We start from the raw sequence: 23,190 nt of genomic DNA on the forward strand, positions 1-23,190 counted from the left end.
CATCACTAAGCACATTCTCACTTGGCTACTGAGCTTTGCACACCTATCCTAGGAAGCCACGATAAAGTCTAACCTTGCCTCTTTTGTCCAGGGATGGGGTGAACTACTTTGACTCGGCCTGTCGTGTGTGAGCTGTGGGTTGGTTTCAGACTTGCAGGTGAAAAGGTTCTCTACTGCATAGTCTCTAGCTATGTCACTCTCTCTCTACCTCTCTCCCCATAGTGGCTGACATGAAAATGGACCACCAGTTCCTCCCCTTTGATGAGATCCAGTACCTGGCCAACTCGCTGCAGCGCCTCACCAGTGACCTGATGGTTGTCCTCCAGCACCTGAGTTCCTTCTGCAACCAGCCGCTTCCCCTCTTCACTTCCACCCAGGGTCCCGCCTCCACATTGCCTAGAGATAGAGTTCCCATAGCTACCTGTAACCCTCTGGCAGATTCCCATTCTGCCACACCGTCTGTACCCAACACTATCCCCCAGTGGGTCTGGGCTGGCTCAGGTCCCAGCCCCTCTGCTCCGGCAGGCCAGTCAGTGGACGCCATGCTGATGGAAAAGTGGCGCAAGTATTTCCCAGGTGAGAATGTGTCAGCGTTTTGTTCTTTTGGAGTATTCAGAGGGTCCTAATGGCAGTTTTGAGCCAATGGGAAATTGCAAATATACATGGAGTGGAGGGGGTTTAGGGCAGAGGTGCAGGGAGAGAGAGGTCTCTTTCTTTGGTTTTTGAATGCAGCAGCAACACCTAATGCCTGAGATCTTCGTTTCCAAAGGGGAAATGTGATACTGGCTGTTTCATTTTTCAGTCCCTTTGCTAATGGGGCCTAACATAGAATTTGCCTTTTGCACGGCTCCTGCACACCAGATTGACATCTTCATTGAGCTATCCACTATGGCCCCAAGGTCTCATTCCTGGTTAAATGTAAAGGGACCCCTGACCATTAGGTCCAGTCATGGGCGACTCTGGGGTTGCAGCGCTCATCTCGCTTTATTGGATGAGGGAGCCGGCATACAGCTTCCGGGTCATGTGGCCAGCATGACTAAGCCGCTTCTGGCGAACCAGAGCAGGGCACGGAAACGCCGTTTACCTTCCTGCCGGAGTGGTACCTATTCATCTACTTGCACTTTGAGGTGCTTTTGAACTGCTAGGTTGGCAGAGCAGGGACCGAGCAACGGGAGCTCACCCTGTCGCGGGGATTCGAACCACTGACCTTCTGATCGGCAAGTCCTATGCTCTGTGGTTTAACCCACAGCGCCACCTGCGTCCCCATTCCTGGTTAGTTACTGCCAGTTCAGACTCCAGAAATATATATGTGAAATTAGGAATTTTTGACCCGGTATCCATCACTTTACATCAGCTTACATTGAACTGCATTTGCCATTTTTTACGGTTTTTGTTTCATTAGGTGACCAACTTGTTTGCAAGAGAACTTTTTGCTCTTTTCTGTTCAGCCTGGGAGCTTGAGAGCCCCTCCCAGACAGAGGAGTCACTTGACAAGCCAGCCCTGCACCCTGCAGAGACCCTTGGAGGTCCTTGAATGCCCTGCTTCATCTCCCCTTAAGAGGGAAAGCAGGAGTTGCTTCTGACCCATGCGCATGCACGGCAAGTGGCAGGGCAGTGGTAGCCTGGCAGTCCCATGTTGAGCTAAAAACTGATGCTCTCTTCTGTTTCAGGCAAGTTCCCTTTGTCCTCTGGAAGTCCTGGACCTCTGGATGGCACGCTGGGCTACGTGTCACCTGGGTAAGGCATTTTTATACTGCTGACAACTGGCCAGTCAGGCTAAATAGTTGGATATTCTAAGCAGGGGAGCCCAACTCTCAAGAAACTGCTATCTACTTTCAGAATTAAAACTAGCAGTGATCTATCCCTGTTTTGCGGGGGTTCATCTGAAGGTTGTTGAGCTTTTTTAGGGGGGTGGGGTGGGGAGGAGTTCTGTTTTTCTGGGGTTAAAGGCAAGGGACAAAGGGGTAAAGTCACTCACAAAAAGATGACTATGGATCAAAACAGCGGCATAGAGAAAGCTCTGTCTTCCCTTCCAGAGATCATGCAACAATGGAGGGGGAGCTGAGGGGGCATGGCAGGAGTCAGTTTTAGCGACGTTAAGGAAAGGGAGCCAGAGATCGACTGCGATCCACCAAAACTTGACAGGGATCTACCAGTAGATTGTGATCGACCTGTTGGACATCCCTGTTCTAAGGCACTACACCCTGTTCTAGAAGAATCATTTTGTCTTGTGAAATACCCTTCTTCCCCCTTCCCTTCACATTAGGGGAAGTGGGAACACCTTGTATCTGAAAGGGCCAGCAGCACATTTCTTGGAGAGAGCAGTGGCTTGAACAGTCCACTAGGATGTATCATTCTCCCTAACCACCTCCTCCACCACCACCGTGCTTGACTGCTGCACTACCTCATTATTAGGGTGCTCCTTGATACCTACATTTTGAGGGCACTTGGTTGATTCTTGTTGGCTACTGTGAGAACAGGATGTCAGACTAGGTGGGCCACTGGCCTGATCCAGAAGGACCATTCTTCTGATCATTATTCATCCCCCCCCCCCCCCGCACCCTTCTGCTTCTTGACAGTGAGCAAGTCCGCCTGCTCCAACGCCGTGGGGCAGAGAAGCCGAACATCCAGAGCATGATCGAAGCCAACAAGAAATGGCTAGAAAGCTTCAAGCAGGATTCCAGAGTGTATCCTTTTGTTCTTGCCTGGCCTCTCTCTTAGGACCAGAACCTCAAAGCACTTAGTTGCCTGCTCAAACTTTAGCAACCTCCCCAAAGAAACAGAGAGCCTGCAGAAACGATGTTTGAACCCATCTATATGGGTGGGTGTTTAACAACCCAGCTATACATTCAGTCTGTACTTGACCACAGTTTTCCATATATTGGTAACCTCAAGGTTGGATTACTACAATGAACTCTGCGAGGCTATCCTTGAGGTTGGTTGAGCTGCTGCAGAACAAGCATATAGTGCCTTGCTTGCGGGACTTGCAATGGCTCCCAGCCTGCTACTGGGCCAAGTTCAACGTTTTGGTGCTAGCATGTAAGGCCCTATACAACTCAGGACTAGGCTACCTGACAGGCTGCCTTATCTCTTATAATACCCAGTAGGTCACTGCTGTCACTGCAGAAGAGTTTTTCTTAAAGGTTCCCAAGAGATCAGCAGCCTGCTCCACAATAACTCGCAGCAGGTCTTTTAGTGTGGCCCTGTTCTGTGGAATCCCACGATCTGCACTTTCTGAAAAGCAAATGTGGACATTTTTGTCATTCCCAGCTGGGTGTCTACTTGGTGCTGTTTTAAAGTTAAACCATTTTTATTGCATTGTGCACATCACCTTGAGCCTTCTAAAGCAGTATAGCGGGGGCGGGGGGGGGTAAGCAGGGAATTAATTTCTTGATAGCAGAGGGCGCAGTCTGAGCTGCCTCTCGTGGCTTCCTGTAGCAGTTTCTGGCACTCCTATGCAGTCAACCACCACTGTTAAGGATTGCTGAGCTACATCACCTTTGTCATGAGTGGAATGCATCCTCAGCCTCTGGTCCCCTCTGCTTTGTTCTTGGGCTTTTCCTTCACCCAGACCGTCAGCCCTCTCCTGCCAAGTCCCTCAAAGCCCTTGACCAGCAGCACTGGTTTGCTGCAGCTCAGACTGGACAAGAGCAACCGACTCGAGGTCTACAACTTCTGAACCACTGGGCGAAGTCCAGCTGAAAGGCAGTTCCCAGCAGCAAAGACTTGGGAGTTCTCCCTGCTTGACAATACATGGCATTTCCCCCTGTACCTGGCAGCCTCCTTGCCTGCTTTCTTGAGCCGTATCCGGGCCATCGAGCCTGGCTCTTTGAAGAGAAGGGCAGCTGCAGGAGATTTGCCTGGTCCAAATGCACAAGACAGGCCATGAATTCAGTAGGGAAAACAATCAAAGCGTTATTAACCAGTAGCTTTCTGGTTGGTCTTCTGTTAACCCAAGGAAGTGCCCGGGAGGTGAAATCACTTTCCTTGAGGGAAGGAGGTGATAATTTCTCAGAGGAGGACAGTGCCTGAGAGCATGAACAGCAAAATGGCAAAACCTTGAAGCCTTGAGCTGCTTGGCCTGTGCTGCTGCTTCTGCCTCTCCCAGTCCTGAATGCAACAGTGTCTTCTGGCTATTGGCTTCTATTCCAAAAGATTTTTATCTGAAGCAAGTCTTGTCTTCCAAAGCTGCAACACACACACACACACACACACACACACACACAGCCAGCCAGCCCCAGATATCCTACTTTGGGCTTGGGTGAGCCGTTTGCAACTCTTACGAGGGCGGAGAGCAGCGGATGCTGAAGCAGGCAAGAACAGCTGGTTGCACTTGAATTTCCTAGTTTGCCGAATCTTCCAGTTTTCATTGGGTCTCGCAGGCTCCCTTCACTGCTCAGGTTTTCTAGCTTTTCAAGCAGCAGAGCTGGCTGGGCAAACGCTGCTGAGGGCTACAAGAGGGGCTCTCCTGTATTCCTAGCTGGTGCCAGAGCCACATGTTCTTGTGCTGGAGCCACAAAATCAGGTGGGCAGCGGCCACATGTGAACTCCACTACTGAAAGTAGTGGAAGCTCTTTGCCGAAGCTTCCTCCGGAAAATTTAATCTTGTGTGTGTCCCTCATTTTTTTAGGCCAGATGTCTGGCTGCTGTCTTACTTTTGAGGTTCCAGCTGGCTCTGGCTTTTAAGGCACAAAGAGGGCAGCATGCCCCTAGAGCTGGTGCTCCAGCAACACCCACGCTCAGCATGCCCAGGGGCTCCTCTCCATTCTCTTCCCTCCGTTCCTGACATTTCTCCATGCAGATCTCTGCTGCGAGTTGTCCTGCTGCTCTCCTGTGGTTCCTTCACAGCACCTTATAGCTTTATGAGGGTCCCCTTCTGGAGTGTACCCAGGCAATAGAAAGGGCTTACATCCTTGTCTTGTGTCAAAGTGTGTGTTATGGCAAGAGAACTGGTGTAGGCCGTCAGCTACTGGCTGTATTTTGTATACCAATTAAATGGACGCTTGTACATCTGTGTTGGTTTTGCCCCTTTTTTTCTCCACTGCATTAGATCTAGTGGGTATTTTCTCCCCCTTCTGTCCTTTCACCTGGTATCCCCCATCCACTCACTGTTTCTTGAGCCTTCCACTTTTCTAGCTGCCAGATTTCTGTTCCGCAGTCAATGCAGAAGCCCTCATGGAGGATGGTGACGGAGGAGCAAGTTGCTGTTACCGATAGCTACATCCACAAACGTCTGAAAATGTGAAATGCACTCAAACCACACTGCCCTTTTGCTGGCTACGGAATCTGATAAGCCAAAGATAGAGAATCCCTTTATTGGCAGATTTTTTTTGTACGCTTCCTCTGTTTTCAGTGGCAATGCAGCCCCTTGCTCGGAGTGCAATCCCCGGGAAAGCAAATAAAACCACAAGCCTCCCTCTTGACTCCTAATCCCTGCCCAGTGCTCTCCATGTGTGTGCGAGACAGAGAGTGAATGGGAACGTGACGCTCTTTGGGCCTAAGTGTTTGGGGATTAGAGGCTCCCAAGGGCAGCAGGTTTTTCAAATAGGACAGGCCTTCTCTCTAAGCTCATTAGGACATTTGGCAGCGGCTGGCCCTGTTGACGCACCAGGAGTGTGGCTCATCACGGACTGACCTGGGGCACGCTGGCCTTCTGTGGGGGGCCTCTTGACTTCTCCCACCATGCTGGGGACATTGATGACAGCACTTTATTTCATGGTGAAAGCATTGGGTCAGGTCAGTACTTCTTTGATTCTATAGCAAGGCCTTAGGAAGTAATGGCAGAAAGCAAAGCAGAAGATGGTTCCCTTCCCTGTGGTTTATTTGGGCATGGGAGGGGGGATTAGTTTTGCTGTGATGTTACTAGAAAGGAGGGTGCCGGTTCTATCCAGCATGGCATTCCTGAAAGCTGGAGCTCGAGGCTTCATTCTAGGAATTTTATCTATTGCAAGCTGGGTGTAGCCCAGAAGTACCATGTGTGATGCCAGCAGAGGAGCAAGTGGGGCAGCTTGATATGGGCTGCTGAGGTGGGGGGCTCCAGCAGCTGCAGGGCCATGCCACCTCCTTACTGGAGCTTTTGCACAAACTGCAAGCCTCTGGCTGGCCCAAGCTTCCAAGTTGCAGGAAGAAGAGTTTGCTGCTTCCCATCTGGATGACTTGCTTGAGAGTCCAGGCGCTGCCTTGGAGCCCAGCTTCCCTCTTGTCTGGCTCTTGCTAAATCCCGTGTAGATGGGCTTGCCTCTGTGGCCCAAGAGGAGACTCTGCCAGAGAGGCCTCGAGGTGCTGGGCACTCAGGGACCCTTTGTTGTCAGGAATCGATGCTGAAATTGCAGTCCCATAAATGGTAGGACTGCTTCTATTTTTCTGCTGCACCAGGAGATTCTGGACTGGGCACTGTGGTTTCTTTGTCTTCTGAAACATGGGGGTCCCTCGTGATAGTGACACCTGTAAATGGGTAAAAGTAGGGGGTATGTTGGAGGGGAAGGGACAAGGTGGAGCCCTGGTTTCGCTTAATATGAACCTGTACTCTTCTGCCTTCTGCCCAGCTTGGCAACAGCCTGTTCCAGGAGGAGCCGCTGCCCTACCTTGTCCACCAGCCCTTGCCATGGCAGGTCCAGTGTGTGACTCCGGGTCGCCGTGCCAGCAGAGACAGTGGGGTATGTGTCTTTTCCTACTAGTGACGGCCACTGGAGGCTTTGGAAATGAGCATGGCTGTTCCCTTTCAAACTTGGGTTGGCTCCTCTGTCTGATGAAGATGGATGCAAAGAGAAGGGCAAGAGAGACAAAGGCTCAGTTCCTGGAAAGGTGTCGGGATATTTGGAGGGAAATGCTGCAAATGAAAGCCAAGAGAAGGAAGAGGAATAGGCCCTCTTGGGGGGGGGAGGGGGCTACAGAAGAGGAAGAAGTACAGAAGAGGATGCTGCTAGTTGCAGCACAGTAGCTATTGTGGCTCACCCCCCCCCCTTAAGGCAGTTCTTAAGGCAGAAAATGGAACTGTTCATGCATGAATATGCATGAAGACTCTCTTGGTCCATGTTGCTGCAGCAACAGTGATTTTTAACCCTGAGCGAAAACCAGACCAAACCCACTTGGGTCTTGTTTCCAGCTTGCTTGAAACTTGTACTCAGCAGTTGATTCTGGGATTGCTTCAATAACCAGACTTAATAAAGGGAAGTGCCACCAGAGGCCTCTCCCCGGGGTCCCTTTGTAACGGGGTCAAACTAATTCATGCTCAGGAACATCTGTTATCAGCAGCTACTACCCAGGTTGGTGACATGCAGCTTTCCGGCTGCTAAATGCTGCGGGGTCATACAATGGGGGTGGCTCTTTTCATCTTGCTCTGCTTGTGCACTTCTCTGGAGCAAGACTGGCCAGCAGTGATCATGCTGGCCCCTTTGGCTGAGTCCCCCCTTGTCTGTCTGTTTAGACTTTGCTTCTTCTTTCCAGAAAGGTGGGTGTTCTCGGCAGAACAATATCTACGGGGTCGCAGGACGAAGAGGTGAGAGTGCTGCAAACTCAAGGTCAACAGGCACTGAGTGCGGGGATTTCTAACTAGCCTGCCACTGCTTTTGGTGTATGAAGGAGCCTCTCTTTAAATAAAAAATAAAAAAGCAGGCACCCCCCCCCTCAACACACACACACACACTGCTTTCATCCAGCATTTATCTCAATCAGTGGATCTATTCAGACCGTGCTGGATTCTTCCCCCGCCCCCAAACACACACACACTTTGTGCATTCAGATGCTTCCCTCCGCCATGAGACATCTCCCTGCCCGCCCCACAATGCCTGTGGCAACACCTCGCACCCCCTTTGGTATAGCTGGACAATTTGCAGCCATGGTTCAAAGTCATGTCCTGAGCAAATAGGCTTTTCATGTTGCTATTCTCAGTGCCTCTTGCATGATAATCGGATTAGAGGTGGTGAGCTGGAATGGCGGGTGCAGAGAATGCACTCTTTTTCTGCAAGTGACCAAATGAGATTAAATTTGTAATGTCCACAGAGAAAATTAAAGAGTAAGGTTGTTGTTGTTGTTTTTTAACAAAACACTGGTGAACAAGCTAGTCAGGTCTCTTGAGTTGATGTCACTAAATTCCATATTTTTACTCCCCCTTCCCCCTTGATAGTGGGTGATTACTTCTGCTCCTGCCATGCTTTGGCGTGATGGGCTTTTTGTGAAGTTGCATACTTTTTTAAGGGAAGGGGAGAGCTTGGCCTTGCTACACTGATAACTGCATGGGTGCAGGAAGACTGAGTGCAACAAGGCAGGGCCTGGAGTCAAACACTTTGCAGGAAACAACCTTTGTCCCCAGAAGAATGATACAGACCTGGCTTTGGGTGATCACTCCAAATTGGAGTGTGGTTATAGAGGAGTCTATTCTACTTTGGCATCCTGCATCGCACAGCTACCTTGTACAAGAAGCCAAGGAGGCAGCCCTATGCCATGAACTAGGCTGCCCGCACCATAGCAGACTTGAGCTCGGAATAGGAAAAGGCGAGAGGAGCTTCTTTGCTTGGCCAATTGCAGCGTAGTCTCTGCACTAGGTGGGAAGCAGCTATACTACTGAAGGGCTTTGCCAGAATGTCTCCTTCCCAAAACAAGCCTACCTTCAGACACCGGGAGTTTACAATTTTTTTGCAGAGTGTTGTCTTTTAATTGATTTTACCTGTTTGTATTTTGTCTGGTTATTAAGTTGCTTTGAGATTCTTTTGTGAAAAGCGACAAACAGATGCTTAATAATAATAATAATAACAACAACAGTAGTATATTCTGTACAGCTGGAGGTGGGAAGACGCTTAAGGTATTGCATTCCAGGCTTCCCCTCCCTCCCCCCTTTTGGGGGCGAAAGCACAAAGAGCACCTGCTTTGTTTTTGCTTTTCTCGGCAGCACCATCTGCTCCTAATACGCGTGGCTGTGCAGTTCATGCTGCAGATCTGCATTCTGGCGGGGCTGGTCTCCAGTCACCTGCTGGTATTAGAGCCCTCCTCACCTCAGGTGCTAAAGTTGGAGGCCTCCCAGCCCCACAGATCATACATGAGCACACCACCTTTTCTAGAGCTGTCTCTGGGGCCTAGCTATAGCCTAGAAAAACACCTTCAACCATGACATTGAAGGGGGACTTGGATAAGCACCCATTCTTTGCAAGGACAATGAACGACGTAAGCGTTACACTAAAATGCTCTGCTCTGTCTGCCATCTCGTTGCTTTGCTACCTCCATTGTGTCGCTTGCAGGGTGAGGGTGTTCAGCCAACCTCTCCCGAGCCAGACAGTTTTAGGCAGAGAGCAGCTTTCCTGTAGGGCAGCTGGCTGGGAGATGATGCACACTGGTCATTGTGTGAGGCAAGAGTAGTGCCTTGGACTTTCAGGAACATCTCAGCAGCAGGGGCAACCCACTGCATGCCCTCGGCATTTCAGTTTACAAGGACAGCCTGAATGCTCCAGGTGTTGTCTCGCAGGAGCAAGGGCAGTCCATGATCCTTGGCAAGCCCTCACTGCAGACATGCTCCCAAGCGCATGGATGCTGTGGGTGGGATGTGAGAGCTCTGCCCACTCTCCTGCCTCACGTAATCATTACCATGAACATCCAAATACGGCAGGGACACACACTGCATCTCTGCTCCCAGCTGCACTTCACCTCTTCAGTTCTGGCTTGTTCTCTGCCTTCTCCATCCTGGCCCAGGTGGTGTTGGCTGCTCTGATTTCACCGGCAATGCCCTTTCTCCTAGTGAGCTGTCCTTCCCTTGTATCCCTAGGTGACTCCAGCCCTGTGTCCAGCAGCAGGAGCGAAGAAGTGAGTGATCCAACCGAGAGGGCAGCTGTGACCATCCAGACTCACTATCGTAAATATCACCAACACAAGCATGGAAAGTAGAAGCCAGCATATTTGGAAGCAAGAGAAGCATGGGTTTTGGAGAAAGGGGTGGGTGGGGTGAAAGGGGGAAAGACCCTCGTGTGCTAGTAAAGCCTGTCTTTACTCAACTTTTGGACAGCTTTTCTGTATAGCCGAGTGTCTTGAAGTTTTCTGCCGTCCTCTAAAAACGTGTTGCAGTCTCTAAATCACACATGAGGGGCCCTGACCACTTTGTGAGTAAGACAACTGCTGGATGGGGATGGCCTTGTGCCACATTTGCTGATGGCTTTCTAGGTGAGGTTTTATTGCAAATTGGTGCTTAGGTGCAGAGCTTTGGTTAAGGATGGGCTACAGCACAGTGAAAGAAGAGGATAAATGTTTACCCTCCTTGAGTGGAGGGTGGCAGAGCGCCATATCTGGGGCAGGAGGTTGGCCCTCTGCTATGGAACTAAGGGAAACTCTTCTAAAATGGGTTTTTGGAACATAGCCCTGTTCAATTTGACACTGTCTTGCACCACTGCCATCTTGTTGCGTGTAAACCTTCATGCCCCGTGAAACTTAGTGGCTAGTAAGCAGGACTAGCTTAATACAATTTAGGTGCCTGCTGTATAAACTCCCCTGTACCTTCTGTAGAAACAAAAAACCAAGACTGATGGTCATTTGTCCTTTGTTGGCACCTGCCCATCAGAAGAGCTGGCTCTATTTCCAGGAAGCAAATGGTGGCATGTTGCCTCTTTGTGCTGTATAGCTAGCCCCTTTAGACAAGCTGGATTTTACTTGCTTTGTATTTTAGAAAGGGAAACGGCATTTCTAAGGCAGGTGGAATTTAATCTGAGCTTTTGAATAGCTGGTAATGTTTAAGAGAAGGTGTTTGTATAAAACTACAAACTGCTTCATGTGTGCGAGTTCACATGCTAGCTTTTTTACCTGCAATAACTGTGCAGGTAAAGAACTACAGGGCATACCTCTGGGTCAAGTAAACTCTAGAACAGCGAGAGCTCTTATGCTATAGTGTCCCTTCTGACAGTTTCCTTCTCTTCTGCAGACATTACTGCTGTCATAAAAGGGAAGTTATTTTCCCCCCATGTAACTCTATGGATACCCCACCTTGTGTGATCTTTTTCCACATTCAAGAGAGTTCTTGACTGCCCTGCATTGCATGCCATTATGGATCTGGCCCCACCGCAAACAAAGGGCTCTGATGTTATAGAAACATAACTTTTATTGCACACTGCTGGCTTTTTGTTCTTATATAAAAATGTATTAACACAGAGGCAGATGCAACTTGAAGCAAATCCTATGGTTTTCCAAACAGTAAAACAACATGCAGTGTCTCAAAGGAGTCTCTTCAAAACCAACAGGGTTGCTTGATAGGGGGAGAGAAGAGAGCCACACAGTCTACTTCTGTGCTCTCTTCAAAGACAATGTGAAACAGCAAAACCTTCAGTGAAAAAGATTACCAAATGCTTTGCACCCTTGGCTGATTTCCCCCCTCAGGTTTGGAGAAGAAGAAAATAGTTTCATTTATACAAAAAAAAGTCCATTCTGTACAAGAGCTTCTTTTATTTCAATATAAATAACTCAGGAAAAGAGTAAAAGTCTGTGTTGTCTTGTGTCCATTGCTACACCAGTGTATAGGATTTTGAGTAGGCGCCAGCTCCCTGTTTCTGGGACCTCCCTATACCAGAGGTGCTCATTTCTAGTAGCGAGTCTCTAGACCCCCCCATTTTGGTGTGGGGAGGCAAACGTGGCTCAGCACTGGGAGCAGCAGCAGGTTCAGTGCTTGAGGCAGGGGCAGCTACGGGCGCAGTAGCCGTGGTGGTGGCGACAGCAGCAGCAGCGGCGGCGGCAGGAGGAGGAGGAGCAGCACTTGCTGAGCCAGGCATGGCCAGAGTCCGCTGAGGTAAGGTAGTCGTGGTTGCACTCACATGGGGAACAGCCAAGGCTTTGCTGCTGGGGTCTAACGTTAGGTGCCTGGCCTGCGTGTGGTAGGCCCGGGCCAGGTTCCGGATGGAGGCCTCGCGGGGCGGCACTACTGGGCATGGGTCATGAAGGTCTGGCTTGCGGAAGAAAGTTTCGGATTTCATGTACAAAGGCAGGTTGCAGTAGTCGCCTGCAGAAAGAAGAGGGTGAAAGGAAAGGCAGCTTTCAGTCGGAACGTGCTCTGTCAAGCGCTTGGAAGCCTGCAAAGCCCAGACCACATTCAGGGGAGAACACAAGCGGAAGGGGAACAAGCAGCCCTGTCCGTCAAGACCGGCTATGAGTGAAGGAACAGTGGCTGCCAAGAAACCCCTCACTTTGGTGCAAGGGCCATGGTAGCAACTGGGGGAGGGATGCTGCTGAAACAAGAAATGTTACGGCAGAGGACAGTCTATTTGAGAACAGCATCCTCTGCCTACAGCTCTGAGGATTATGGGCAACACCAGGCATCCCCAACCTCCGGCCCTCCAGATATCTTGGACTACAATTCCCATCATCCCTGACCACTAGTCCTGTTAGCTAGGGATCATGGGAATTGTAGGCCAAAACATCTGGAGGGGCGCAGGTTGGGGATGCTTGGGCTACACAACTGCCCACACCTTTCTCTCATTCAGTGCAGCCGTCTCTATAATGCTCTCCATTTCAGGACAGGAGCAGCACCCAAGACTGCAGTTGCCTAGTACTTACTTTTATTTGCTCTGTGAGGGATGGGCACAGCTACCCCCTTGCCGCGGTCGCTGTCCTGCGGCTTGGGCGGGGAGGCCGTGAAGCGGCAGATGCCGGGCTCCGATGGGGTGCTCATGGAGGTCATGCTGTCGGCGTTCTCGTTGGTGCCTGTGGTCATCTGGTCAGAGGAGCTGTCAGAGATGAAGCACTCGGTGATCTCAAACTTGGCGTGCTGCAGCTGCTCCTCCAGCTTGGCATGTTCGTAGGCGCGTGCCAGCTCCTCGTAAGTGGAGGAGGCGCTCTCTGTGGAGACCATGCTGTTCCGCCCTTTGTCTAAGGAAGCAAGGAGAAAGTAGGAGTTAAAGAACCAGGGTGAAAATGGGAGACCCTGTCAGTGCACCCATGGGAGAAGTTCCATGGTACTCTAGTCACCTCTTCCTGGGTGTGGCAAGATTATTTGGAAACTGAGGAATGCATCCCTGAGGTTGGGGCAAAAAACGCCTGTGTTTCTTCAGGGCTGGGTGGTATATCCAAAACCAATATATTCACCTGACAATATACTGCAAAACATGATTTTGTATGTGCAAAAATCACAATGAGGGGAAAACCGTGAAACCGGCCAATGCCTCTACCTAGCTCCATCCTTATTTCAGACATGGTAATATATAGTGTTGAAAACCAGTTATCACCCAGCCCCACTCTCCGTGGAGGTGCTGAGACAGTGGGGCTTGGCTCCAGAACAAGAGAGGAGGGCCTGTATTTATTCCCCAGAAGAGGCATGCTCTGTAGTCCATGTGCTTGTCTTGACTCACCTGTATCCTGGGATAAGCTGGCACTGTAACTGTCGCTTTCTGTCACCGTGATGCCATGCTGGGAGCCAACTGTCCTCCAGTCAGAGGTGAGGGTCCGTGCTGGGGTGGAGGCCTGACACTTGGTGAGGGTCCACTGGCTGGAGTATCTGTTTCTGGTACTGTGTGCAGACTTCACACTTTTCCTGGAAACCGGATCTGGAAGAGGAGAGAATGAGCACCACTTAGGCTCTGCAAACACAGACAGGTACTCCCAATGTAGAACTTGATTCTGCCACTGTGCTGCTGTTGCTTCCATAGTCTGCCGCTGCAGTGAGATCATATTTATGCAAGTCTGTGGTAGGTGATGTTCGATTTAACTAGCTTTTCATCAGGCCCAATAATTTGTGCTGCACTATCTTTGAAGAAATCAGCCCTGAGTGCTCACTGGAAGTCCAGATCCTGAAGCTGTGGCTCCAATACTTTGGCCACCTCATGAGAAGAGAAGACTCCCTGGAAAAGACCCTGATGCTGGGAAAGATTGAGGGCACAAGGAGAAGGGGACAAAAGAGGATGAGATGGACAGTGTTCTCGAAGCTACCAACATGAGTCTGACCAAACTGCGGGAGGCAGTGGAAGACAGGAGTGCCTGGCATGCTCTGGTCCATGGGCTCACGAAGAGTCAGACACGACTAAACGACTAAACAATATATTTAAAAGGTATTTCCTACACTGGGGTGGGGAGCCTACAGCCCTCCAGATGCCACATACTCCCATCAGCCCTGGCAGCCAGCATGGCCAATGGTTAGGGATGATAAGAGTTGTAGCCTAGCAAGAGCTGGAGGCTCCCCACAGATCCCCCACTCCTGATCTTGCATCATTTTCAAAAGACTTAACTACAGCAATACCACAGCCATCCCATTTTTCCTGTACTCTTAAGGTTTCATGTACAACAGGCTTACAACTCGGGGGGTGGTTTACGTTCCAGGGGTGTGTGTGCAAAGCCACAATCATGGATAGAGCAAACCTGGAGCTGCTGCTGTGCAACCGTCCCTGCCTTGTGCCCCACGCAAGGCAAAGATCTCCTGGAGCCATCTGAGATCTCACAAGAGCCTTCCAGAGCCCGGTAAGGCAGACAGCTTAAAAGCTTTTTCCGCACCAAGTTGACTGTGGTAAGAAATTGAAGGCAAAGTCCCAGGGTGGATCACGAGGAGTGTGGCTAATGCATGCATGCCTACCTTCTAGATGGCCCCTTCAGCCTAGAGTTCTGCTTAATATGCTTTTTGGAGTAGTCTGCCATTGACATCTGACATGCCTGCTCCCGTCTTGTAAAAAGCCATTTGTGCAGAAATTGTGTTAGGGATTGGCAACGTTCCTTAGCCTGTTTGCTACCTGAAACTTCCACCTACCTGGCTGGCTTCCTTAGTGAAGTGCCACTCCAGTGATTCCACCCTACAGGCACCATGTTAGAAACCCAAGGTGCAATATACAGACTTAACATAGGTTAGGTCAGAGGGACTTCCTTCCCCACTGCTGACATTGCCACAAGTCCTAACAAGGCCTTAGTGGTGCCTGATATTGGAAACACTTGATCTGAACTGTGGCCCACATTTGCTACTTGATAGGACATTGTGAGCCTTTCTCATGTTTGGTCCAGCTGGGGCTAGAGCAGAGGTAGAAGAGGTTGGCTGTTGAAGCTGTCCTCCAGTACTTACTAGTGCCAGGGCGAATATCAGACATGTCTATTAGGGGTCCTGTGTTCTGAATGAGTGCTGGATGGTGCAGGGAAACGCCAGTGCAGAAGCTCTGTGGGTTCACAGCTTGGTTGAATTCTGTGTCCGTCACTGGGATGGTTGCCTTGTCATCTCCTACGGAAAAGGAGTTCGGAAAGTGAGCTTGCATCTTAAAATTGGTGTTAGAAAGCCCACTTTTTGAGACAGCTGTGTATGCCTCAGCCACATGCAAAGATCCACTGCAAATTGCTGAGCCTTGTCTCTTCCCATTGCCCAGGGTGCAGTGTGAGGCTTTGCCTACTCCCATCCTATAGAAATATATATATTTCATGCACACAAAAGTTCATACCAAGAACAAACTTAGTTGGTCTCTAAGGTGCTACTGGACAATTCAATTATTATTTTTATATATTTCTACTGTGTCCGACCAACACAGCTACCTACCTGAATCTAGTCCCATCCTATAGGTTTGGCAGGAGGAGAAACTGCAGTGCTAGTTTCAAACAGCCCTTGCTTTGTTGGGGCGGAGCCTGCACACAGGTCAAAGGCAATCGGCCTCAGGAAGCCAGAGGAAGCCATACTCTGGACCAGGGACAGACAGTGACCAGAGCAAGATGCAAAAAAGGAACTTACAGTCCAGCATGTGACCTTTCAAGACCTCACCAGGGAAAACCTGCCGCAAATGGCTGCTGAGGTCTGGGAGCTCACCTATCTGCTTGATTCCTTCCTTGTCCTCAATGAGGAGTTGAACACGGGGAATGTCAATATGCAGTCGAGGGCCCTGCGGGGGCCCCTTCACTGGCGTGTCAAAACTCCGGTTATTCTTACTGCAAAGAAGAAAGGCAAAGAGCAACCATGAAGTGGGGCTGGGTAAACCCTTCCTGCAGCCTTGCCTTGAAACATCTCATATGAACAGGAGGTGGCCAGCTTCCTGACTGAGGCAAGAGGCTGCAACAGTCCCTGTTATATGGTGCTCATATGGTTCTTCAGACCAGGAAGAAGGCCTGATTCAACTGTGGGGGAAACTTGGGCCCATGCAGGTAAGAGGACCTAAGTGAAGTGGGACTACACCCTCGCCCCATGCAGAAAAGTTTGTGAGAGCATCAAGTCCAGAAGCTACCAATGTATGCGTCTTACAAGAGTGTTGTGCTAAACAGATTCCTGTCAATACCCACCTGATGAGCATTTCAGCCAAACTTTTGGCATCTGCAAGAAGGGGGAAAGAGTAGCTGTTTATGAGTGGAGACACTGGAAAAAGGCAAAGTCATGTGTCTTTCCCCACCCCAAACCCACTCCACCCCAAACCCCAGCTGCTCCTCTAGGGCTTGAACCCTTTGCAACTTGGCAAAACTAAGCCCCCCCCCCCCAAAAAAAAGGATTCCAAAGGCCATAGTGGCCATATTCTGCCTGAAATAACCCCAAAAATACTTTACAATCATTTGTGGGAGGAGCGCTGAGATCCCTTAGTGCTTTCCAGTCCTGTGGGGGCAAGTGATATCATACTTCCCCCTGCCACACGGCTGGGCAGCCAAGTTCCAGCCCTGCTCAGCCTCGTTTGGCCTAGCCTTGCATGGAGTTGGCTGATGGAAAGCCCAGCACAAACCCCTGTAGCTTCCTGCCCAGGGCTGCTGAAAGTCCACAAAACCTCTCCAAGGGCTTGGGCTCCAGCCCATGTACCGCCACCTCCAGCAACTAAGCAGACAAGCCACAGACACTTCTGGCTACCGTGTGTACACCCATCTCCCTCCCATGGTCCTCTCTGCTGCTGCTACTCAGTCCCTCTCTCTGGAGTGTTTCTGTGGGGACCCCACGAGAGCCCAGGCCTCACCTCGCAAGCGTTTCAGGCGCTTCTCCTTCCGCTTCTTGCGGACGACAAAGAGCAACGCCACGCCAAGCGTGGCCAAGATGACGGGACACGCAATGGTGAAAAGCTTCTTCACGTCGTCGCCCTCCCCCTGGGCAGACTTGATGGGTGGGATGGTACCTGTTAGGGCAGGACAGGCATTCAAGCCCTGGCTCAGAGGGAGGCCTCCCCCACCCTGCCCCCAGCCCCTCCCAATCCCCCCCGCCCTGCCCCCACTCACTGCCATCGTAGTCCAAGGTGGCAAACTGCATGGTCTCATTGCCGCAGCCGGCGCTGTTGCATGCCTTCATGCGCAGCTCGTACCACGTGGCTTCGCGCAGCTCCGTCAGAAAGACCTCGTTGGAGTAATTGGCCCGCAGGCTCTGCCAGACCCAGGTGCCCTTGGGCCGGTATTCTAGGACGACGGCCAGGATGGGGCAGCCGCCACTGTTCCAGCCTTGCAGGTTCAGCCTGGCATGCGTGGAGTTAATGTGGGTGAACAGGTGCTGGTCCTTGTTAAAGGAGGGCTCTGGAAGGGAAATGGTGAGGGTTTCAATAGTCAGAGGAGACACTGGTTCTTCATGATGGGTGGGCACTGCCTGTTGAGGCCAGAATCCAAGAGCCAAGCTGAGCAAGCATCAGTTGCAATGAAACTTACACGGGTCACATTTTCATTCATGCTTCACACCCCACATTCGTTTTACGGTATCCTTAAAATGGCCTTGAAAACTATGCAGCTGACTTAGAACCAATTAGAAGCGAAACACACAACCTATAATGGGACTCCCCTTTACTTTTCTTGCTCTTGAACCTCTGGCAGCTTTGCAATCAGTTTTCAGTCATCTCTTTTCATTCACTCACATTGATCAAAGCGCTGGTCTCTTCTTTTATAGCCCTTAACAGATTGGGATATGGGTACTTTAGGAACCACCTTTCCCCCACATGTTCCTCCTTGCACACTCAGATCATCATCTGAGGTCTGGTCCCAAATCTGTTACCCTTGGAAGAGGAGGCTGGTGTCATTTTCCCGTTGTTGTTGTTGCAGCAGCACTTATTCTGTGCTGAGCAATGTCTGTTGGCCCCTGTCACTATACCACTTCAGGTAGTTAACCTGACTTTTAAAAACACACCTTTGGTTAATTGCTGGCTCAGCTGTGTGTTATGTTTGTGCTGCTGGAATTTCTTAAAGTGCACTGTTAGGTTAATACAGGTAGGGCATTGCATTGGGTTTTTTTCCCTGTTTTTGATTACTGTTATCTGCCTCTGAAGATATAGGTGGGATATAAATGTTTAAAATAATTCAACATGTTGTTGATGCAGGTGTGGGTGGGGCAGCACCAAGTCTTGGAGGAGGGTTGTGGGCACTTGCTCATTTAGGGGAATGGGCTTCCACCAACGCTAGCCAGATGGGATGGGCTCATCAGGCACATTCTCTTAGCTGCTTCTTTTTTTCAGTACAAACACGCCAGCCTTGACTGCGGCCACATTAAGGAATGAAGGAGGGAGCCACATCCAGGAGCAAACATTTCTTTCTCTCCTCCCATCCACCCACTTGCCCAAACCAACCATCCCCACCTAGGCTCAAACTCTCCAATCTTCCTTAAAAATAAATAAACCCAATTTCTTAAAATCTTCACATCCAAGGGTCTTATTGGGCACTTCCAAGGCTTACATGGAAGCTTTGCTTCATCTCGACTTCAGGGCTGACCTCCCTGCCTGGCCTGGCTCCTGGTACTCTAGCCCCAACCTCCCCGTCACCCCCCTCATCACCTCTGCCGTGGGTCTTGGCCTCGATGATCTCACTGATGCGCCCAGCGCCAACGCTGTTCTTGGCCGCCAGCTTCACCTTATACCAAGTCCCGCATTTCAGGCTCTCCAGCTTGAAGGAACGCTCCGTGGAAGTGATGAAGACATCTTTCCACTCCTCGCTGTTGTCAACAGAGTACTGCAGCACAAACCCTGCAGGGGTGGCAGAGATGGGTTAATGGGCTTGGCGGGGGCCATGTTCAAAGGAAGAGCTGAAGGTAACACTAGCCAGAGAACCCTACTAAATGGAAACCCCCAGAACACTAGGTTTATTATTTATAATCTGAACGTTTATATTGTGCTTTTTCTTCCATCATGAAACCCAACTGCTATTCCCTCTGCCCCATACCTCCCACACCTCCAAGGCATTGAGTTTCAGGGCACCCCTGATGATCCCACCAAGGTCGGTGCTTGCAGGTATTTTCTCATTTCAGGGTAAAGGCTCCTCAAATACTCTGCCATTGCTGCTGCCTTGTGAAAAGGCTGGGCTCAGCCACCCAAGCAAGCCAGAATGTGTCAGGGCTGTCTCAGGACAACCCCAACCCAAGAGTCCCAGCTAAGAGCAGCAGCAGAGAGAAGGGGGCCACCTGAAAAAGCCCCTGCCCCCACTTTATATCCTGTGATACAGGAGGAGGCAGCAGATGGGTAGAAGGTCTAGGATCAGTAAAAAAAATATGCCAAGACACAGCAGAGCTGGATCCGCTGCTAATTTTCTCATGCAGGAAACTGCTTCCTGCCTGAGGGCCACACTCCCTTCTGAAGGACACATGCTGTTGGTGGGCAAGGCCAGAAGCAAAAGTGGGCAAAATTGCAATGAGAAAGACTCTCGCCACTCCAGCAGGTGGCATCACTTGGTCATCTCCTGCTTGGCCCTGAAAGGCTCCTCCCTTCGCCTGCCCCACACAGCCTGCCTGCCTCCCTGTGGGAGCAGGCGGGGCGACAACAACCAGCCTCTTTCCTAGTGCATTGCTGGTTTCCGTTGCACAACCTGGCTGTTTTCAGTAGTTCCAATCCAATTAAAGGAAATGTATCAAGCCACTGGAGTGAGAACTGCTGGCTAGGGAGATGGGCTTGTAATTACTTCCATGCTTTTAATTAATTGCAGCAGGAAGGCTCCATCCTCTACCCTCCCCACCCCCTTTCTGGGGTTGCAGCTGTTGCCCTGGGAGCACTCCAGAGCTGAGGGAGGGGGCAGGGGACACAAACTCGCACCAGCTTAGAAAAGAACAGAGGCTGCTGTTTTGCATGGAGACCTGAAGCATCCCCCTCCATGAAGGAGTCTGCCGGAAATGGTTAAGAGGCAGCGTGATCTCCTAAGCAGGGCACTGGGCACAGAGCAGGGAGACCCAGCTTCAAATCCCCACCTAGCCACAAGGCTCGTTGGGCCAGGCTCTCTCAGCCTGGGAGCCTAAAATGGGTTGGAGGTGGGTGGAGAGAGACTCCTTGGAAGGAGGATTGGAAGCAAATTAGTAATCATCATAAACACAGACAACAGCCAGTCACCAATACGCAGTTTGGGGGAAGGCGGCAGAGAGGGTGGTTGCAGAGCAACTTCAAGTTCTTAGGTGGCATTAATTATTTAGTACCCACTTTGGTCTGGGTTCAGGCTTGGTGTCAGGATTGAATCAGGCTTAGTTGCCCTGGATCGGTCTTGGCTACGGCTATATCTATATCGGGGGAAAGTTGGCTGCTGTGGTCCACGCATTGGGAACCTCGAGACTGGACTACTTCAATGCACTCTCAGTGGGGCTGCCTTGCAGTGCAGAATGCACAGGCTGCTGATGGGGTCAGATGGCCGACAACGTGTGACATGCCCTGCTAAGACATCGGGTCTGGCTGCCCACCATATGCTCCTGGCCAGCTTCCAGGCTCTTGTCCTGATACAGAAAAGCCCTGAACAACTTGGGTCCAGGATGCCTTCAGGACAGCCTGTGACCTTATATCTCAGCCTGATCACTCAGATCAACCAGAGGAGAATGTTAGTCACCCCCTGCATTATGGAGGCCCAACTGACCTCAGTCAGAAGCTGGGTATTTGGTGTCGCTGGTCTCCTGCAGGGGAACACTATTCCAGCAGAGATTCAGCAGAGGCAGCCTCACTTTTTTCTTTCAGCCGTCTTCTTTTTCAGCCTGACTAGCTATGCAGTTGTTTTAACATTTTCCTGAGTAGTCACTGAGTGTTCTGCACTGCTTTTAATGGTTTTCTGCTTTACGCAGCTGTAAACCACCCTGATATTTATGAGAGGGCAGTATATAAATACTCATATCAATAAAATAAAACAAACCAGACTCAACATGGGAGGCCTTCTGCTCCAGCACTTCTGCACAAACAAGGACAGTGGTGGGAACGGAGCTCTTCTGATGTCCTTGGGCCCCTTGCTAAGCCCCTCTTGCCCTCCAAAAACCAAATATAATTCAAAACTTCTATTTACCCATCTCTCTCCCGCTCACATACACAACCCTCCTCCAAGTGAATGCTCTATGGGGCTCTCAGTTGGGAGTTTGGGAATAAAAATATTCTCTCCCACACCCCAAAAAGCTTTTTAAGGTGGTCTGGCAAGCCTGACAGAACAGCTTCTCCTGCAGCTGAGGAGCCCAAGTTATTTCCTCCACCACTTAAACCCTCCTGATGCTTGGAGGAAAGATCTGCCTCACAGACTGACAGAGGCACCCTACACAGCCCCTGTGCTTACCTCGGATGGAGCTGCCACCATTATCACCAGGGATCCAGGCCAAGGTGATGGAGGAGGCCGAGGTCTTTGATACAGTCAGCCGGGGCTGGTCAGGGGGGACTGGAAAAAAGACAAGCAGCATGTTGGCCAAATCCAGTTTTAGTACTCTGTTCAGCACATGCTCTGTGGAGCTTGCGGGGAGGCCTGTGAAGGTGGACCCACAAAAAACTGGCAGGACAGCGTGGGAAATGGTGGTGTGGGCAGAGGGCACCTCTGTGGAAAGCCCTAATGGGGTTGTTTCAAGGAGAGACTTCCCCTGCAGGAGATGGTGACAGGGCTGAAAACAGGCTTGCCACTCTGGCCCAAACACATGCACACAGACTTGTAGAGGCAGCCCAGGGAGAAGGAGGAGGGCCCATTCTTTGCACGATCTCTGCTGGATGAGCCAGTAGCCCCTTGCTGATCTAGCGACATCACCCTTCCCCCCTCTGGCTCACCTTGCACCAGCAAGTTGACAATGATGGTGTCAAACCCCCATGTGTTGGTAGCTGTGCAGGTGTAGTATCCAGAGTCCTCAGCTTTCACAGAGCGCAGAATCAGCGTGCCGTTGGTCTGGATCTGGCGGTGCCCATCCACGGCCACCGGAATAGCAGAGTCGTCACTGCAAAGGAGGAGAGCCGTGTGGGAAACAGCTCCAGCACAGAGATGGATCAGCTGCCGGGCATGGGAGTCCCTCCTCCCCTTACCTGTCCTTGGTCCATTTCACTGCTGGGGCAGGCTCCCCAACTGAATGGCAGGGCAGGCGCACATCCTTCATCCATGGGGTGGTGACAGTGCCACCAAACGAAATTATCTTGGCTGGGGCTGCAAGAGGGAGGAGCGGGAGGTGAGGAAAGTGCCGCCCACCTCAAAACAGACTTCCCCCAGCCCCACCCCTGGGGTGTCCCCCACCTCCTGGGCCAAACCTTTTCCAGCAGGCTCAATGGTGACCTTTTCGCTCATGTTGCCACGTCCCGCCGAGGTTACGGCTGCAACCCAAAGCATGTACTGCTGCCCACGGTTCAGGTGCGCAATGCGATAGAACAGCTGCTCAGGGCTGGTTTCGTACTCGCTGGGAGCCTGGGAAAGAAGACCAAAGAGCAATCTCTCATTGGGGTCCTGCCCAGCCAGCCAGCAACCTTGCATTGTTGGCTTTTCATGTGCGCGAACACATGCGTGAGGAATCGCAGGTGGATATAATTTGAAAAACGCTCCTCTGAGCTTTTACATGTGGCATTTCGAGCCCAAGTGCACATCCATTAATGCAACTCAGTTCATATCTAACCTGCATTACTGAGCATTTTGGAGAAAGGTTCTACGTATGTGTGTTTGTGTGCTTCATCTGCAGCCAGGCCATGCATCAGTAAGAAGGGAGATTATGAACAAAACCACCACCCTGCTTTATGAAGCCCACTGCAGGTAAGCAGACAGACCCAGCTTCAATGCCAGCTTCAATGCGAAGCAATCTGGGAGAGGCCAGCAGCAGTCTAAGGCTGCTGCTGGCCTTCCAACAAGACACTGCAAGGCTGTGAGGAGCAGCTTGCTTTCTGGGCTTTAGAAGACAGAGCTGACTCTCTGCAGTTACTCCAGACATCATCCCTGACTGGCGTGCATGCATTTTATTCATGCGCTCATCAGGAGACTTGCATTTCACACACACGCATGTACATTGTGAGTATATTTAAAACCTAACCAATATTTAAATATGCAAACATAAATATTACATTGCATACATAATTTTTAAGCCAAATGACAGTCTTGACAAGATGCCAAGGAAACAATATTGGGTCCCAGCGGTTTTACCAGTTGCTT

General features: G+C 50.7%; 3 protein-coding genes across 7 annotated transcripts in view; 2 read left to right on the forward strand and 1 right to left on the reverse strand.

Annotated features, from left to right (window-relative positions):
- Window positions 1-5,008, forward strand: part of CEP164 (centrosomal protein 164) — a 38,341-nt gene extending 33,333 nt beyond the window's left edge. For 2 of the 3 annotated variants that reach the window (XM_083713369.1, XM_083713371.1), the window contains 4 exons: window positions 223-576; window positions 1,671-1,737; window positions 2,580-2,687; window positions 3,580-5,008. In XM_083713369.1, coding sequence (XP_083569495.1) covers window positions 223-576; window positions 1,671-1,737; window positions 2,580-2,687; window positions 3,580-3,679 — 629 coding nt within the window. In that variant the 3' untranslated portion in view covers window positions 3,680-5,008. The remainder of the gene's footprint in view (window positions 1-222; window positions 577-1,670; window positions 1,738-2,579; window positions 2,688-3,579) is intronic. The other variant, XM_083713370.1, reaches the window with a different exon arrangement.
- Window positions 5,009-5,146: 138 nt separating this feature from the next.
- LOC310832206 (uncharacterized protein) lies at window positions 5,147-11,436 on the forward strand. Its single transcript, XM_083713872.1, has 4 exons — window positions 5,147-5,736; window positions 6,546-6,656; window positions 7,447-7,498; window positions 9,755-11,436. The coding sequence occupies exons 1-4, from the start codon at window positions 5,683-5,685 to the stop codon at window positions 9,871-9,873; spliced, it is 336 nt and encodes a 111-aa protein (XP_083569998.1). The 5' UTR covers window positions 5,147-5,682; the 3' UTR covers window positions 9,874-11,436.
- Window positions 10,934-23,190, reverse strand: part of DSCAML1 (DS cell adhesion molecule like 1) — a 164,653-nt gene continuing 152,396 nt past the window's right edge. For all 3 annotated transcript variants that reach the window (XM_083713365.1, XM_083713364.1, XM_083713363.1), the window contains 13 exons: window positions 22,305-22,458; window positions 22,086-22,203; window positions 21,837-22,000; window positions 21,361-21,459; window positions 18,633-18,821; window positions 17,104-17,391; window positions 16,848-17,003; window positions 16,195-16,225; window positions 15,728-15,846; window positions 15,002-15,154; window positions 13,311-13,505; window positions 12,520-12,831; window positions 10,934-11,965 (listed from right to left, as the gene is read on the reverse strand). In XM_083713365.1, the coding sequence (XP_083569491.1) occupies window positions 11,475-11,965; window positions 12,520-12,831; window positions 13,311-13,505; window positions 15,002-15,154; window positions 15,728-15,846; window positions 16,195-16,225; window positions 16,848-17,003; window positions 17,104-17,391; window positions 18,633-18,821; window positions 21,361-21,459; window positions 21,837-22,000; window positions 22,086-22,203; window positions 22,305-22,458 (2,469 nt within the window). In that variant the 3' untranslated portion in view covers window positions 10,934-11,474. The remainder of the gene's footprint in view (window positions 11,966-12,519; window positions 12,832-13,310; window positions 13,506-15,001; window positions 15,155-15,727; window positions 15,847-16,194; window positions 16,226-16,847; window positions 17,004-17,103; window positions 17,392-18,632; window positions 18,822-21,360; window positions 21,460-21,836; window positions 22,001-22,085; window positions 22,204-22,304; window positions 22,459-23,190) is intronic.

This window comes from Podarcis gaigeae (assembly GCF_964106915.1).
Source record: "Podarcis gaigeae genome assembly, chromosome: 15".
Taxonomy (NCBI): domain Eukaryota; kingdom Metazoa; phylum Chordata; class Lepidosauria; order Squamata; family Lacertidae; genus Podarcis; species Podarcis gaigeae.

Excerpts from the sequence above, each read along its gene's own strand:
- LOC310832206 (XM_083713872.1), top strand. The coding sequence starts at position 5,683 with ATGCTGGGGACATTGATGACAGCACTTTATTTCATGGTGAAAGCATTG. Across the intron at positions 5,737-6,545 it reads TGGTGAAAGCATTGGGTCAG|CTTGGCAACAGCCTGTTCCA; the intron begins GTCAGTACTTCT and ends CCTTCTGCCCAG. Across the intron at positions 6,657-7,446 it reads GTGCCAGCAGAGACAGTGGG|AAAGGTGGGTGTTCTCGGCA; the intron begins GTATGTGTCTTT and ends TCTTCTTTCCAG.